Genomic DNA, 13,325 nt, shown 5'->3' on the forward strand with positions numbered 1-13,325 from the left:
TAAATCTTGCCGGATTTACACTGTACCTTATGGCATTTGCGGCACGAATCATTTGCGCGAAATTTGAGGAACGAACAACATTTCAGAATATCATCAATAAATTATTAATTAATGCAAACTATGGCCCAACATTTTATGGGGAGACGCACGAAGGTTCATTCTAGCTCTTTCAGTTGCAAAATGACCACGGCACTGCTTGAAAATATCAGTATCAGTGAAAATTGGTATAAACATGTTAAACTGCCGAAAATAATTAATTCATTAGTTCTTAATAATTAACCGCGTTTCTCTAATCTTTTCAATAACTGATTTACTAACTTTAGAGACCTAATTAGTAACTTATTATGATTTAAGAATGTTGTCCTCAGGGTCCTTCGGGAGCAAATGAAGTTCTATTAAACTGTACTTTGTGTAGCTTGTTTCCGAGCACGTTTCGCGTTCAGTAATTCTCAGACCATGGAAGAGGACACGTTCTCCAGTGTTCTTCAGGGAAAACGGAGATGTCTATCATGAGATCTATCAGGATTCATCCTAAGAAAGTGCCATAGCCAATTAGGAAGCTACCAGCTTCTATCACTCGTACAGACCCAGTCCATCCGCATGCAGAACAACCGCTGCCAATCTAAACACATTTTCATTCTATTTTGTTGTATTTTGTATACTTCTGTTGTAATATGTACAAATATTTGAACCCTTTTATTGTAATTTATGCGGTAAAGAATAAAGAATATTAATTACAATAGTTAATGTGTTCTTTCTCTCCACCTATTCATACCTATATATGAATATACTCCATCAGAACATTCAAAAAATCATGGAAAACGGGTGCCACCAACTTTATTATCATGTTCTCCTCACACAAACGTCGATTTTTCGAAGTTTTCGAAATTTTCGAAAAATTTTCGACCGTCTGGCTTGCCGTTGAGTTGTACTACTGATTTTCGTGCCACCTCTTTTGCACTCATATTCTCCTAATACAAAAGTCGATTTTTCGGAAATTTCGAAAAATTTCAACCGTCTGGCTTGTCGTTGAGTTGTACTACCGATTTTTCGTGCCACCTCTTGTGATATTATATTCTCCTAATACAAAAGTTGATTTTTCGAAGTTTTCGAAAAATTTTCGACCGTCTGGCTTGTCGTTGAGTCGTACTACTAAATTTTCGTGCCACCTCTTTTGCTATCATATTCTCCTAATACAAAATTAAATTTTCGAAATTCCCGAAAACTTCGAAAAGTCAACTTTTGTATTAGGAGAATATGATAGCAAAAGAGGTGGCACGAGAAATCAGTAGTACAACTCAACGACAAGCCAGACGGCCGAATCGGGAATAAAGATGGTAAAATAATTTTTTACGACGCAATACTTGTTGTACAAAAGTTTATTGCAAAGATAAAGATATTGTACAAAGACGTAATGAAAATAGCATGCATGAAGTTAAAAAGATGAAATTAAAGTTTGGCGCCCTTTGGATGCTACTGAAGACTCCTCAGAACCGACTGGTATTATCTTAGGAAACGGTGATTGGACTCGATTACCATCTGTGGCATACGGTTCAAGCTGCAAACCAATTAGTATGCTGATTTCGTGTCAGGTGGCGCCACCAGGGAAGGATAGCAGTCGGTAACGTCGCCTACCAGTTTGAGCGTTTTGCCACTACGTGTAACGGCGCTGTACGAAGGTTTAATCGGAGCAAATAATTCTTGCCGGAATATTCATTGAATCCAATGGGGATAGCGGCAAGAATCATTCGTGCCCGTCCTAGAAAATCAAAATGATTTTTCTAATAAGGGATATGAAAAATGCTGAGGTCTAATCATGATTACACAAATGCAAACGAATGTACACGTACTTAGGGAGAGTGAAGGAACGAATGAACACACGGCAGAAATTCATATTTTCAACAATTTACTCCTAGGCTCTTGTTTTGGCCAGATCGGGACCGACAAATACTTTGCGGCCCCTTCTTGTTATACAATACATAAAAATAATGATATTTACAAATGTAGGATAACGTTAGGCACTCAATGAACAAAACAATGAAACTATAAATGGTTTTCTCTATCATACATATTGGAGGTGTTATGACGAATAATAAATCATTGAAGAATGCACTCAGAGAGCAGAGTGAGATACAAGTACAAGGATGCTAATAAAAAAAAAGAGAAAAAGAAAATTAGCATAGCGCTGATTCGATTGAATGTAAGAAAAAAAAAGCGAAAAAAAAAGAAACAAAATACATCGTTTCAATAATACGAATTTTATTCGTACTCGATTATCGTTTTGCGATTCGATTACGGTTTCGAACGTGTGGAATGTTGGAGGTCGGGTGACAAGCAATGTTTTCTCACGTGGAATGTGCTCGCGCGATGTCTCTCTCTCTCTCACGTTTTTTTGTTCTCTTCTCTTTCGTTTTTTTTTTTTAATTAAGTCACTTTACCTATACTGTATAAGTACCTCACTGCTGTTATTACATTAATTTTCTCGTGTGTATTTCACTGGCCTTTGCGTTCATTGTCGTGAACAGTGGACATCGAAAGGAAGTGTCAGTCGCTGACCCGACCTCCTCGTCGAGGTCGGATTAGCCGTGAGTTTTCCCCGTATTCTACGAATGTCCGTAGACTAGAGTTATCTCTATCTCGAAATATCGTTTAAGTTAAAAATAATCGTTCTAGTTCTACAATTTCGTTTCGTTAGTTTCTTTTCCCCCGGTTTTTTTTGTTTTCTATTCTCGAATTGATCGTGAATCGCAGTCTGGCATACGTTCGAATGATGTGCATCGACACAGAGCTAGCTCTCGCTCTCTCTCTCTCTCTCTCTCGCTCGCATACACCGTCGTTTACGTGGATGCAAAAATGAAAAAGAAAAAGAGGTCACAGTCTGTATACGTCGGAGTAACGTTCTCTCTCTCTCTCTTTCTCTCTATCTCTCTCCCGATTATCACTGAACCTGATTAAATATATTATTCGGTGAATGTCAATCCCTTCTTTTCTCCTCATATTTCTTTTTTTTTTGTTCTCTGATCGTCCCCTCATTCGTCGCTCGGTTGATATTCAACGATCTCGACTCGTGTACAAATTACGACAATATCATTGTTCCAAGTTCATCTCACATAAAGTCCACATTACGCAGAATAAAATAAGTTATACGATTTGTCTATTTCTCATTAAAATATTATGATACAAATTACAATTATTTATAGTTCAGGGTCTAAGAGCCGTTAGATCGAACTAGAAAATCTTTATTACCCACTTCCACGTTAGATAGCCGAGAAGTGCCACGTACAATTGTATATGTTATTTGCAATAGAATTTTTTGTACAAACAATCACTTACACGTGTTCGCGTACGGCTGATATGGCTTTCGTTTATTATTCCCAAAGGACACAACAAAAGAGGATGACCGTATGTACGCATGGTCACCTCCGACGAGTGTTGTTCGAAGTACTGTTTCTGTGTGTATGGTAGCGTGTGTCTATCTCTCTTTCTCTCTCTCTCTCTCTCCCTCTCTGCCGTGGGGCATCTGTTATGCTTGTATATAACGAGTAATATTATACTTAGTCGCAAAGAATACGAAAGGCTTGGTTGTACATTTGGTCAATAAAACTTCCCTTGCAATCGCGCGAGCGTCTCGCTCGCCCTAAAAATAGAAAGTTTTTATAATCGGTACTGCGTTGTATGCTAACGACCCTTAACCCTTTGATAATATCACAGATGAATGAGTTTCCGTGTTGTGCGTTACGCGTCGCTACCTAAGGTTCCTAACAAGTGCGTTGATCCTTTCGATTTTCTCGCCGAGCACCCGCCTCTCCGAATCTAGGGCGGTTTTCGCCGACAGGAGCTCGTATATCCTTCGTTCCAGCTGGATCGTCTCGGAACGCAAGCTGTTCGACTGGGCTGCCAGCCTTGATGTCTCGCTCGTCAAAATTCTTTTCTCCAGCGTTTTCTCTGGAACGATACACCGGCAGACAAATTAGAATCACACTTCCACGAGACGCAATCGGTCCACAGTGAAAAGGGGGAATATCAGTTCTAACAAATTTCGAGCACAGCTCTCAACGTGTGCCCTCTCAAGGTGATGCGAGAGAGTGCGGGCCACCGTCAACAATTTTTTTCTCGGTTACTATTCCAGGCATTCCGGTGAAACAAAATGGTAAAAATAGCTACATATTAGCAGTAGCTTGTGCAATTTTTTCGAAATTGTGAATCGATTATTAACGATGGAGAAAAATAATTTACTTCAAGGGGTTAGGCATGCTTACTGTAGCATCAAACGAGGGGGTACCGAAGAACACTCTTTCCTTCCCCCTTTTCCCGGTGGACTCTTGAACTGTTTTTGAACAGTTTCAAACTGCGTACCTTTGGAATACTCTCTGTAGGCGAGCAGAATGTCCTCGATTCCGTTCCACTTGGGTCTCTCTCGTTTTCCGGCGAGATTCTCGTCGGCGCCGTCGTCGATGATCTTGACGTCGACGACCTTGCAGTGTTGTTTCACGCCGTTCTCGCCGGGCACAGGTAACACAGGATAGCACATCGGGACTATGTTCGGAACCAAAGGCGGCAGAGGCGGCGGCCGTTCAGGAACGTGCTTCACTTTCACCCGGTCCAACAGTCTCATCTTCTGCGGCGGTTTCGGTAACATTGGCGGGTTCATCGAGTAAGCCTTGGCGATCCTCTCGCAGTACGCTGTCACGGTGTTCGCGCTCTTCCGCTTCTTGCGGTCCTGGAGGACGTACTGCCACGTTACCTCTGCCTCTGAAATGTTTCACGTTTAATCGTTAATCTTTTTCTCGAATTTATTCGAGAAAAAAAAGAAAAAGAAAAGAGAAAACAGAGTATCACGATGTTCGCTTACCGTCTCTTCTGCTCGGAGGCATCACATCGAGTCCTATGGTCTTCAGGAAACCAACTTTCGGCTCGAAGTCTGCCGTGTGAAGCAACGCGTCCGGATGATCGCGCGGTATCGGCAAGACAGACTCGACGATCGGTTCCCCTTCCGAAGGTACGTCCGGCGGGTCTGGGTTCAATTTGTACCTCTTCTCCACCTTGCAAAGCTCCATCTCTGCAACATGTTTACCATTTTACTTGAAGAAAATAAAATTCATTTTATACATGTTGCTGTTTATAACTGTGACAATATTTCTTTTGATGTTATGATATACAGTAGTGTGCGAATTAATAAGAACACACCAATATTTTTAATGTCTTACTAGTTTCTTAACACTTTACCGACCGCTACTCTATTAGTCGGTTTTTGTCCCCGACACTTACCGACCGGTAGCCTATTCATCGGCTTTTTGTCCCGGACGCTTACCGACCGGTAGCCTGTTAGTTAACTAGTTTATTAGTTTGTTAGTCTACTAAATCTGCTGACAGAATGTGGTTACCCTTAATCGGTTGACACGGCAACCGAAACAGAGCCGGTGTCAGGGAAGTATTTGTGGTCGAGTGATCGGTAAGAAGGTAGGATATTCAACCGGTACCCGGTCGGTAAAGTGTTAAAGTTGGGAACATGACTAAACTCTGCCCCACGAGAGAACCGATTTTCGTCCGTCGCTGCGCATCTTCGCCCTGATTGGTCCCTTCCCAATGCACAGCGCATGCGCGTAGTGACGCCACGCGCTGCAGCGCTGCACGTGGCCTCATTCGTAGCCATACCGGGTGTTCATACGGTATTCATAGTGGATGCAAATGATCACGATTTCCTATACCCTATACTTCCATGCTAATTCGTTTCAATACGGTACGCCGCGTATATGAAACTCGCAATGAGGAGTGGGAGTTGAGAGGTTCGCAGAGCCTTCCGCGGCCAGTCAAGCTGCGCGAAACGGTACCATTCTCTCGTGGGGCAGAGTGTATGTCAGTGGTAGCGGCCATCTTGTTGTACGTTTGACGAAGTAGTCTGTGCTTAGGGTTAGGGTTAGGATTACAAATTATTTGTTACAGACTTATCCACTAACGGCACGTCAATACCTCTCAACAGGTCAGCACAGACTAGTGTACCAAACGTACAACAAAATGGCCGCAGCCACTGACATAGTCATGTTGCCAAGTTTCAAAAACTGAGACATTACAAATATTGGTGTGTTCACATAAATTCGCACACCACAGTAGGTGACAGAGTAAGGGGCGAAGGAGGAATCGGTTAGGCGAGCTCACCGTTTCGCGTGCTGAGAGTGGTCAATCCGAACATGGCGAGGAACGCGAGCTTCTGATCGGAATACTGTAGCTTGGCGGGCGGTCCCTTGGTGATCCATAGATCGACGTCCTTGATCTCCTCCTCGCCCTCGGAGTCCGAGCTACACACTAGGCTCGCGTTCCTCTCGCGTTTGCGTTTCCGCCGCCTCTCGGCCAGGTCCAACGAGGACGTGAGCTCCTTCGGCTTCTCAGGTACAAGGAAAGAAGACGACGACGTGGACTTGTCGCACGGTTGAATGGCGACATCCTGTTTGACTAGAGCCTTGCTCAGGTCGGGCACGTTCAGCACCGGTGGCTCGCACTTCACGGAAATCTCAGTCAAATTATTGCACTTGTCGGTGAAACAAAATGCGGCGGCGGTTTTCAGCTCGTTCGAGAAGTTCAACAGCTTCTCCTGGTACTTCGGTATCTGCAGCAGAACGTTCGACACGTTCTGACAGGTTCTGAGAACCTCCTCGGACTTGATGCTCTGCATCAGCTGGCTGGTGTCGATCGGCTTCTGCGCGATCTCGTTCACGCTGAACTTAAAACTCGGTTGAAACGATAATGTGGACAAAACGTTGTTGCTCGATAAATCGCTCGTCTGCGGATTGTTCGCTGGCTCGACGACGATCTCGGGCTTGATCTCCTTCTCAGCTGGAGGCGGGAACCCCTCCGGCTGGAAGATAGGAGGGGGGCCCTTCCCCTGATCGTAGCTCGAATGGGGGACCAAAGGTTTCTCGATCGAGTGATTCTTCCCCGAATGATTCTGGCTAGCCTGGACGAACTTCTCGATCATCTTCTCGCAGTAGGAGGAGTTCACCTTGGCGTCGACCTTCGGGGTCGCCGCGGCTTGATGACTGTTGTCCCCGTTGCTCTTCTGATGCGAGTGGCTCGAGACCTTGCTCCCAGGGGCCACGCTGTTGCTGCCGTTGTAACTCAAACTCCCGGAAACAGTCTTCTCGGCGACGCAGTTCGCGTTCATCGCGACGTTCTCCGACCTCTGGGAGGACGCCATTGTGGTGGCGGGACTCGATTCGTTGCTGGCATGATGGGAACTCTGTCTCGTGCAGTTCGAGCTGCTGACGCTCGTCCCGCTGCCGCTGCCTCCGACGCTGCTGCTGCTGCTGCTCCCATTGGTGGCCAAACTGGGAACGTTGATCTTCCCCTGAGGATGATGTTGCTGCTGATGGGAGGACGCGGAGGGGAAGTGCGGCGGCTTGTACAGCCCAGGGACATGGGGGACAGGTATATGAGGATGATGGAACTGTTGAGGAGGATAGGGTATAGGCTGCTGGGACAGGGGCGACTGCTGAAGACCGACCACGTTCTTCGCGGTCTCCGAGCTGTCTATCGCGACCTGGCCGATCGTCTGCGAGACTTGCGTGGTCGTGGACGATTTCACAGACGGCGGCTCGGTTGGATGCGACAGCTGGCTGGTGATGCTGTGGTTATGGCTGTTGACCAGCGGTCTTGGCTGCGGCTTCGACGAGGAACGGAACGAGTCCTCGAACGGCCTGACGAACACCGGCTGCGAGATGGCCGAGGAGCTGGTGCTGCTGGCAGCGATGGTGGTCATTGTCGTGACGGTGGTGGACGCGGTGGCAGTGGTCGGCACCGTTGCCAAAACGTCCTTGCTCCTGGAGGATGCGTGAACCCCGTGAGACAACGACGGCGGTGGGGATTTTCGCGGCGCCAGGTTGGCATGATTCACGTTGTTGCTGGATGGAACGGTGTTAGGGGTGGTCATAGTGTGCGTGGCTAGCGTGGTGATGGTCCCGCTGCCGGTTAGACAGCTGGTGGTCGCTGCGCCGCTGCGCTGTTGCTGTTGATGGGAAACCGGAGGAGGTGGCAGCGACGGAGGTTGTTGGGTTTGAGGTTGTTGCTGTTGTTGTTGTTGTTGCTGCTGCTGCTGCTGTTGCTGTTGTTGCGGTAACGGTTGCTGATGGTATATAGAGGTCGTGACGGTAGTTGTCGCGCTGCTCATTATCGTAGCTGTGTGCTGACTAGAATGAATGGTGGTCGAGGGGACGGGAGGCAGGTGTAAGGATGGGATGGAGATGATGGGAGCCATAGGCATGTTCAACGGCGGAGGAGGAGGCGGGGGTCCTATCACCGCTGGGGTTAAAGAGGACATGGAGGCTATTGAGGGTATCGGTGGTGGTCCGATTGGCGCGGAACTTATGGCTGGCGGGGGTCCAAGGTTCAGGGGCGGCAGACTCGAGGCTAATGGTGGCGGGGGCATCGCGGCCGAGCTCACGGAACAGATTGAAGCCGTGGACAAGGAAGGAGGTCCGATCGGAGCTGGAGGATTCGGGAATCCCGGCAGACGAGCGTGGTACATCCCTCCTCCGGTTCCTGATGGATCCGTCGTTGCTGTTGGCGGTGCGGACGAGGATCCCGAGGATGCCTCTTCCTTTCTGGCCTGGTGGTGGTTGCTGACCACCGTGGCCACGTTGCCCCCACTGTTCCCATTGCTGCTGTTGTTGCTGGTGACGACGCTGTTGCTCGCCGAATTGCTACCGCTGTTGCCACCCCCTTGACTCGGCCGGTCTCTGTTCTCGCGGTCTCGCTCCCGGTCGCTGTGCATCTGAGCCGCTATGGTCGGCTTCCTAGCTGGAACAAATCCCGAACACAATGCTTGGTAATCTTCCTCTGACACCCAATGCTGGTTGCGACTTACGGGGGAACATGTTCGGGACGATTTAGGCTACCCGCGCGCGGGCACGGGAACGTACACGTTCGGCATCGCATCAGACATTCCTGAATGCATTTGACTTAGGGCTCTCATTATCCGGATTACTCATTATAACTCGAAATTCTAATTTGGATAGAAGTGCTTATGCGTGTCAGAGACTAAATAAAAGAAGGATTATTCAAGTGTTATTATAGTGAAGCGGAACTAGGTCCGTGCCTGTGCCGGATAGCGTAGATCGTCCTTTAGAGGTGTGCGCGAGAAAATGGCGGGTGTGGGACGGGTCGGGAAGGCATCGGGTCGAGTCGGGTTTATCGAGAATTTTGGGATTATGCTTCCAGGGATGCACACCCCCCGTTTCGATAGATAGTAATCGTGGCTTCTATAGGGTATGGCGTTTGTCTCGTTCTTCCCTTGATAAATCTAAAGGGGCATCCACAATGAAGTAACGTCGAGCAATTTCTTGTCGAATTCTCCTATCATAAAAAAAGAAGAAGAAGGCAACAACAGGTGACAAAAAGTGGCTCGGTGTTGTTTCAGTGTGGACGTGTGCTAGTGGTTGCTATACTGTGATATATCAAGGACACTGTGTGACTGTGGTTTTTGGTATGGTGCAGTTTCTGTGGACGTTGCTTTGTGTTCATTTTTATAAATATTTGTCAATCTGTTCGGTGTTATAGACGTCAAGAAAAAATAATTAGTCTAAGAGAGTATTGTAGCTGGAAATATTGGTTAAGGAAAGACCCCGTTGCATAATAAAGGGAAACATGAATTTGATAACCGAGCCAGAAAAGAATTAATTTTAGAATATTATTCGAACAGAGATATATTTTTTAAATATTTCTTAAGCCACGAATTTCCCCAGTCCAGTGTACACAATTTCGGAAAAGATTTTTTGCACTAGTTTTCGAGATGTCTCGAGAAATTTGTTATCCACCCCTAACTTTGAAGGCTTCACCCCTTCGAGGCGAACTATGACCAATAAAAAGGTATCGAATATTTTTCCAAGTTTTTTTTCTCTCAAATGAGTAAAAATTGATTGTAACTTGATTGTAAAATTTGTTACAATCGTTATTGTATTTTATCTGGACAATTAATGTTGACCTTGAATTTTTGAAGGGAGCTATAATGACGAGCAGAATTATTGACACGAATATTAAATAAATTTAGTCAACATATGCAAATGATAAATCCAAAATAGTTTAAAGCCGTAAGGGTTAACGATTAAAACCTTAATAAATCAACGAAAACTGAAAAACCTTTTTTTCGAGTGTACAGCGTTGCTCAACTGGTTTCTAGGTTGCCCTAGATGGCACTAGTAAAATGGCCGGCAACAAGGCCACGCCTACTCGCGGTAGAGCAACATGATAGTCTTCTGGGGTCAATGTTGAACTTGTTGCTGCAGCAAGTTGTGCTGACCATGGAAATTGCACCATACCAAATGCATACAGAGACAGATCAAGCGTGTACACAATATGTCATGAAATTTGATATGCTAAATATTTTTTCTAACCACCGTAACCTATCAAATTTTTTCGGTGATCTACTATATAAACAAAATATTTCTGCGTACAGCTTTCATTATCGTTCATTATTTTGTCATATGCTATAAATTAAACTGAAGATTTATATACGTCGCCGGTGAAGTATACATAAAAAAACGTGCGACAAAAGCTGCAATTTCGAAAATGTGATCTCCGCAGGACGTTCCAAGGTCACGACCTTGAGGTTCTTTCTCGATGGACCAATTCTTCAAATGTTTCCGAGTATTTGAGCGTTCCAAGGTCAACCGTACACGCTTGCTCCATCCATACTTCGACTGATACCTTAAAGAAAAATTGTTAAACAAAAGTCGATAGTTCGATGGCGATCCTTGAAAGCATAAGCGACAATTTCAACGAAATTCAGTTCGTCGCCGATGGATTCGAGGAGTCCGCTTAGGGTTAATTGGAGGTTCAAGGTCGCGAGCTCCAAGGTGTTGAGGAGAGCTCGCGATCCGGTGTCGCGAGGAGAAGCGTTCGGTTAGGCGATTATTATTTTAACATAACTCTGATCAGTGAATCTCGAGAGGTTGGTTGGTCTACCTGTCGTCGACTTACCTGACTGGTTCCCCGAATAGCACGCACGCGTAATCTCGCAGAGCCTGTCGTTCGTTCTGAGCACAGTAAAACACACGCATTCGCATTCGCAAGTATTGGGGATGATTTGCCTTTTCGTTTTTCTCGATAAATAATCGCGAGAGAAAACACGTTTGCTTTTTCTTTGTTTTTCTTTTTCTTTTTCTCGTTTCTCGGTGGAGAGCTGTGTCGGGATTTACGCGCGAGCGATCATCGTGGATCGTTTAGGATCGACGGTTACAAACACGCAGGACGCTACGAGACGATCTCTCTCTCTCTCTCTCTCTTTCTCTCTCTCTATCTCTCGTTCGACATAGTTGGCGGCCGCATACTTAATAAAATAGCAGTAAACTCCGTCACGAATCGTCCCCAAAACTGTTTCAGAAAATGTGAATCGAAGGGTCAAAAGTAACTCCAAGTCAAACAGAATTTTGATCACTGTGTTTGTATTTTTTTTTTGTTGCTTTATTTTTATTTCCTTCCTCTTCCTCTTCATCATCATCATAATCATAATAATCATCATCATCAGCGGCAGCATCAACTTTCTCTCTCTCTCTCTCGCTCTCTCTCTCTCTCTCTCTCGCAATGTTTATTTTCAATTATAGTCGTCCAAATATACATGTTTACATAATAAATTATATAAAAAACGGTATAATTTTGATAAAAGAACATTGTTTGACAAACGTTATATACATCGGTGGATTCTTCAGTCAATAATGGATGAATTATTATACGATCACTACATAATTAAAAAGAAAAGGAACGAGTCAACTGCGACATTCATCACCATCATCATCATCGATCAGTTTAGTTTGAAAATTCTCTAAAACAGTTGCGGGAACTAACGCAAGAGTGCACTGCTTCCGGGAAATGGTTCACACACTTACAATCCACAGAATCTCTCTCTCTCTCTCTTTCACTCTCTCTCCCTTTCGCTCTCTCTTTCTCTCGGGGGCGGAAATCGAAAAGAACACCTTATCCCTAAAAAAAAAAAAAACAAAACAAAAACAAAAAAACTATCGGTATAAGCGAGTGACGGAAGAGCACGCTCCCTGACGAGTCATCAGGACCTGACTGACTGAGTAACTGACTGACTGACTGAGTAACTGACTGACTAACTGAGTAACTGACTGACTGACTCAGTGACTGACTGAGTGACTGATTGAGTGACTGACTGAGTGACTGACTGACTGACTGAGTGCCTGACTCACTGACTGAGTGACTGACTGACCGAGTGACTGACTGACTGACTCACTGACTGACTGACAGCCACCGATAGTCCTTTCGAAATGTTTGTCCTGTCACGAAACAATCGTCTTAACACATCACCCACCAGCGATTTTTATGTTTAAAAATGTCCAACTCCCCCTCGCAAACTTTTTAACAAATCATCCCTAGGAACGTTTCTTTAATTCACTCTTTAAGAATTGCCACCCCTAGAAAGTGTTCAAAATGATTTTGAACGAACAGAAGCATCGGGAAAACTAGTTTTCAATCATGGGACTTGTAAACCGTGCGCGACAGTTGTTCAATTAATTTATTGAATATTTATCGTGTAGCCCTTTGTACATAAATTTCATTAATCATTTAATTACTTGTTTTAGTTTTTCAAGAAATCAACCGGTCGTCGGTTTATACCACAGTTTCTAACTCGTTGGAATAATTTTTTTTTTTAAATTGACTGGTGATCGGTAGAACGCGGATTTTATGCGTTTCTAACCAAAATGATCAAATACTAATAATAATTCACTCGAGTAGCGAGTCTAAGGCGCTACTAAAAATTGTTATATTATTAGTGAAAATACTTGTTACTAAATTTGTTTGCATCGTATGAACGACTAAACGTACGAGTAAATTGGAAAAATGTTATACAAGTACCGTAAAAAAATCATGTAGAATAAAAATACTCTAGGTTGGAAGAAATATTTAACTTTTGGGTTAAAATAGCTTCTACAATTATTAAAAGAGGAAGCACAATTTCATTTAACCTCTGTTTGTAACAGTTCAACTGAACTATTTTTATTTTGCAGAAAAATCCGCAGTCTGTTCAGCCCGCATTTTTGTTAATTTCGCTCTGCTCAGAAAAATCCACGGAACGCAATGAAAATAATGGTAGATGTTCTACAAGCTTGGAAGATTATCCGAGAATTTTGGGGGGTGCCTGGGTGGTGCCAAAAATTTACGAAAAAAAATTGCATTGACCCGGTGCCAGCGAGAACGAGGTCGTAGAGGTTTTTCTGGTGGGTGAAGTGTTAAAAGAGATCGATCGGCGAGAAAAAAAAAAAAGAAATACGAATGACGAAAAAACGCGACGCGGAAGGGCGGTTCGGAGGTTCGCA

The 13,325-nt window shown here is 44.6% G+C and overlaps 1 protein-coding gene and 1 long non-coding RNA gene across 2 annotated transcripts in view; both read right to left on the minus strand.

The window, feature by feature from the left end:
• Positions 1-1,889: 1,889 nt before the first annotated feature.
• The window catches only part of Px (MAP7 domain-containg protein plexus), a 109,208-nt gene continuing 97,772 nt past the window's right edge, over positions 1,890-13,325 (minus strand). Inside the window, exons 12-15 of the mRNA XM_076799761.1 lie at positions 6,157-8,790; positions 4,853-5,059; positions 4,357-4,752; positions 1,890-3,945 (exon numbers count right to left, since the gene is read on the minus strand). Of these exons, the coding sequence (XP_076655876.1) occupies positions 3,746-3,945; positions 4,357-4,752; positions 4,853-5,059; positions 6,157-8,790 (3,437 nt within the window). The 3' untranslated portion in view covers positions 1,890-3,745. The remainder of the gene's footprint in view (positions 3,946-4,356; positions 4,753-4,852; positions 5,060-6,156; positions 8,791-13,325) is intronic.
• Positions 11,471-13,035, minus strand: LOC143360716 (uncharacterized). The gene is made up of 2 exons (XR_013083328.1): positions 12,178-13,035; positions 11,471-12,136 (listed from the first exon to the last, which is right to left on the minus strand). It is a non-coding gene; the product is annotated as an uncharacterized LOC143360716 (long non-coding RNA).

This window comes from Halictus rubicundus, chromosome 13 (genome assembly GCF_050948215.1).
Source record: "Halictus rubicundus isolate RS-2024b chromosome 13, iyHalRubi1_principal, whole genome shotgun sequence".
In the NCBI taxonomy this organism is placed as follows: Eukaryota; Metazoa; Arthropoda; class Insecta; order Hymenoptera; family Halictidae; genus Halictus; species Halictus rubicundus.